Here is a 4,240-nt window from a genome sequence, read left to right as displayed (position 1 = left end):
CGCCCGGGCCCCCTGCGCCCCCCCGGGCCGGGGGGCGGCACGACACCGGCCCCGACCCCGGCCCCGGCCGTGCTGCTGCTGCTTCCCGGCGCCCGTCGAGGCTCGGCGGCCCCCGCAAAGCGGCGCGGGGCAGCGGTTTGTTTGTCCGCGGTTTTGTTTTTTCCTCCCGTTTCTCGGGGGATTCTTGCGTTTGGAGATGCTCCGCGTTATCCCGCCGGTTGCCAGCCCCGCGGGATGGGTTGGGTTGTGTCGCGCCGCGCGGGCGATGCCCCGGCGTGGTACCCGCGGGGCCGCCGGGCTCAGGGCGTCAAGGCGCTGGTGGGAGACACCCAGGGCAACCTGCCTTTCCCCCAAAGCCACTGGCCGGCCAGGGCTGCAGCCGCCCTTCCCGCTGGGAACGCCACGCTCCTGGGCCGGGAGTGGCGATGGCACACCGAGACGGGGTTTTTGGGCAACAAGGGGCAGCGCTCGCTTCCCCGCGCGCGGCAGCGGGTTCCTGCGCTGGGGTTTTGATCCTCAGCCCCATCCCGTTTCTTTGTTCTCCTGGTGCTGGGGGCCGGCGGCTCGCCGGGGCCGGAGGTGCGGGGAGCTGAGTCGCCCCCGGCTCCCGCTGCCCATCGGGCCTTCGCAGAGCCCTCTTCCCCCGCGGCTGCTCCCTCCCCGGCCCAAGCTCCGCGCTGGCCCATTGCATTCGGCGTTTCCGCCGCCAGGCTCCTCCATGGGGGCGGCGTGGGGACCCCAGCGTCCCCCCCGGCGCCGCTCTCTGTCTCCCGGCCCCCAAACCGGCCTGTGCCCCGGTGCTGGGAAGCCCCCGCCGCCAGCTCAGGGCACCGTTGGGGACGGAGCCGTCCGGAGCCATGAAATTTAGAGACCAAGTCCGGCCGTGGGGCAGGTCCAGCTGCAGCTTTGGGCCCTGTTTTGGGGGAAAAAAGCAGTTATTTTGTCCCCACTGCAGCCTGCCCGCCCGCTCCACTGTCCGGCATCGATCGCGTCGCCCAGGCGGCTTCAACAGGCGCCTCCGGCCTGTTTTAGCAGGTCGCGGCGCCGCTATCGATCCCCCTGCGTGGCATTAGCAGCACAGGCTGCGCTGCCGCCGGCACGACCCGGCCGGGCGAGCGAGCGCCCAAACCCGCCGGCAGGGTTTCGGGCTCCCCGGGAAGGAGGAGACCCCGCGCGTGCGCGTATGGGCAGCAGCCCGCGGCGCCGCTTGAGAAATCCGGGAGCACCAAACTGCGGGAGCCTTCGCGGCACGCCGGCGGCCCTTCCTCGCCCTCCCCCCTCCTCCTCCTCCTCGCTGCGCGGCGAGGGACGGCGGCACGGGCGCCCTGGCTCGCGGGAGAGGCGGGTTTCGGAGCCGCCGCTTTGCAGCGCTTCAAACGCGGCTCGACTCCGCGCAGCCCCAGAAGCGCCGGGCAGCAGCAGCAGCAGCAGCAGCAGCCGCCCCGGGGGAGGCGTCGGGCGGCTGCACAATAATCCCCGCGCGCCCGTGAGCCGGCGCCCTGCGGCGCCGATAAATACCCGGGAGCTTTGCAGCCGCCGGGCCGCGGCGCCGCGCGTTTGCACGTGCAAAGGCTGAGCCCGGCGCCCCGGCGCGCTGCGGCCGCCTCCTGCGCTGCGCCACCGCACCCACCAGCGGGCTGAGCTGGCCGTGCTCAGCGGAGACCCCGGGCCCGGCCTCCCTCCCGCCCTGCTGCTCGTGTCCTAATGCTGTTGGAGCATCCGGCCCCGGCTGTTCCCCGGGGAGCTTCAGCTCCAGCTGCTCCTGGGCAGCTCCACACTAATTCGATTGCGGGAGCGATGCCGGGTTTCTGGGCGGGCAGGAGGGGGGAGCGCGACGCCGGCGGCACCCCACGGCCACCCTTAATGCACGGCCCCACGGCGCCGGGCTGTTTTGGGGTGCTCAGTGCGGAGCCGTCGGCAGAGCTGGGAAAGCTCATGTGGAAAGCGGCTCCCGCGCCACTTCGGGGAGCGCGGAGCTGCGGCACCAGGACCTGCTGCACCCCGGAGCGGCCCCGGGGGCAGCAGGCAGGCGGGATCGGCAGCAGCCGCCCAAAGCTTCCCTCGGCCCCGGGGGCTCACGCGGGCGGTGCACGGACGCGAGGGAGGGGGTTGTGCGGGCGGCTTTTGTGGGGGTGGGTTTTGCACGGGAGGGGTTTTGCACGGGAGGGTTTTTGCACGGGAGGGTTTTGCACGGGCGGGTTTTGCATGGGAGGGTTTTTGCATGGGCAGATTTTGCACAAGAGGGGTTTGCACGGGTGGGTTTTGTACAAGAGGGGTTTGCACGGGAGGGTTTTGCGCGGGAGGGTTTTTGCACAGGAGGGTTTTGCGTGGATGGGTTTTGCATGGGAGGGTTTTTCCCTGGAAGTTTTTGCACGGAAAGGTTTTGCACGGGAGGGTTTTTGCACGGGCAGGATTTGTGCAGGCAGGTTTTGCACAAGGAGGTTTTTTCACGGGTGGGTTTTGCGCGGGAAGGGTTTTTGCGGGAGGGTTTTGGGCGGGAGGGCTCTGCCGACCCCCTGCTCCCCGCAGGCCACCCGGAGCCGTGCCGGGACGCCGCGAGGATGAGCGCCGCCGCCAGCCCCGAGCCGCTGCCCTCGCCGCCCGCCGCGGGGCCCCGCTACTTCGACCGCTTCTCGGCGGACGACCCCGAGTACCTGCGCGCCCGCAACATGGCAGCCGACCTGCGGCAGGACTTCAACATGATGGAGCAGAAGAAGCGCGTCACCATGATCCTGCAGAGCCCGGTGAGGGGCGGCCGCTGCGCGGGTCCGGGGCGCCGCGGGGGCCCGGCTCTCGGGCGCCGTCACGGGCCAGGGCTCTGCAGTCTTTCAGGGAGGAGCTGGAGAGCCTCATCCAGGAGCAGATGAAGAAAGGGAACAACTCGTCCAACATCTGGGCCCTGCGGCAGATCGCCGACTTCATGGCCAGCACCTCCCCGGCCGTCTTCCCCACGTCGCCCATGGGTGCGCGCGGCGCCCGGGTCGTAGCGGATAAAACCCCCCCCGGATGGAGGCGGCAGGGTGGGCGCGGAGCCGCCTGAGCCCGCCGGCCGCCCCGGCTCCGCGCGGGATGGGGACGGGGACGGGGATGCCGGTGCCACCCCGCGCTGACGCGGCCCCCGCCGCCCCCAGGCCCCTCCACGGTGACGCCCATCAACGACCTGCAGGGCGCCGGCGAGGCGCTGCCGCTGGCCAAGGGCGAGCGGCTGATGCGCTGCAAGGTGGGCAGCGTCTACCGCCTGCTGGACCTCTACGGCTGGGCGCAGCTCAGCGACACCTACGTCACGGTGAGGCTCGGGGGCGGCCCCTGCCCCCCCGCTGCCCGCGCCGGCTGGCTCGCACGGCGCCCGGGCAGCCGGGGGCGGTTCCCGCGGTTCCCGTGGCTGCAGTCGGTGCGGTTCCCGCGGTTCCCGTGGCCCCAGACAGTGCGGTTCCCGCGGTTCCCATGTCCCTGGCTGGTGCGATTCCCACAGCCCCGGTCAGTGCGGTTCCCGCAGTTCCCGTGGCCCCAGTCGGTGCAGTTCCCACGGCCCTGGCCAGTGCGGTTCCCGCAGCTCCCATGTCCCTGGCCAGTGCAGTTCCTGTGGTTCCCGCAGCCCCGGTCAGTGCGGTTCCCGCGGCCCTGGCCAGTGCGGTTCCCACAGTTCCCGTGTCCCTGGCTGGTGCGGTTCCCGCAGTTTCCATGTCCCTGGTCAGTGCGGTTCCCGTGGCCCCGGTTGGTGCGGTTCCCGTGTTTCCCGCACCCCGGTCAGTGCGGTTCCTGTGGTTCCCATGTCCCTGGTCGGTGTGGTTCCTGCAGCCCTGGTCAGTGCGGTTCCCGCGGTTCCCATGTCCCCGGCCAGTGTGGTTCCTGCGGTTCCCGCAGCCCCAGTCAGTGCGGTTCCCACGGTTCCTGTGTCCCTGGTCCGTGCGGTTCCTGCGGTTCCCGTGTCCCTGGTCCGTGTGGTTCCCGTGGTTCCCGCACCCCGGTCAGTGTGGTTCCCGTGGTTCCCACATCCCTGGTCGGTGCGGTTCCCACGGTTCCCGCACCCCGGCCGGTGCGGTTCCCGCAGCCCCGGGCGGCGCAGGGGCCGGCCCGGCTTCCCCACCTCTCGCACGCCCGCAGCTGCGGGTGAGCAAGGAGCAGGACCATTTCCTCATCAGCCCCAAGGGCCTCTCGTGCAGCGAGGTGACGGCGTCGAGCCTGGTGAGTGCCGGTGGCGGCGGCGGCGGCGGCGGCGCGGGGGGCCCGGGCCCCGCGG

At 71.7% G+C, this 4,240-nt stretch overlaps 1 protein-coding gene across 1 annotated transcript in view; it reads left to right on the top strand.

The window, feature by feature from the left end:
- Positions 1–2,561: 2,561 nt before the first annotated feature.
- The window catches only part of ADD2 (adducin 2), a 4,948-nt gene continuing 3,269 nt past the window's right edge, over positions 2,562–4,240 (top strand). Inside the window, exons 1-4 of the mRNA XM_026081696.1 lie at positions 2,562–2,744; positions 2,825–2,963; positions 3,132–3,286; positions 4,105–4,185. Coding sequence (XP_025937481.1) covers positions 2,562–2,744; positions 2,825–2,963; positions 3,132–3,286; positions 4,105–4,185 — 558 coding nt within the window. The remainder of the gene's footprint in view (positions 2,745–2,824; positions 2,964–3,131; positions 3,287–4,104; positions 4,186–4,240) is intronic.

This window comes from Apteryx rowi, unplaced genomic scaffold (genome assembly GCF_003343035.1).
Source record: "Apteryx rowi isolate R43461 unplaced genomic scaffold, aptRow1 scaffold_56, whole genome shotgun sequence".
Lineage (NCBI taxonomy): Eukaryota > Metazoa > Chordata > Aves > Apterygiformes > Apterygidae > Apteryx > Apteryx rowi.
This window is presented reverse-complemented; position numbering and strand designations above follow the sequence as displayed.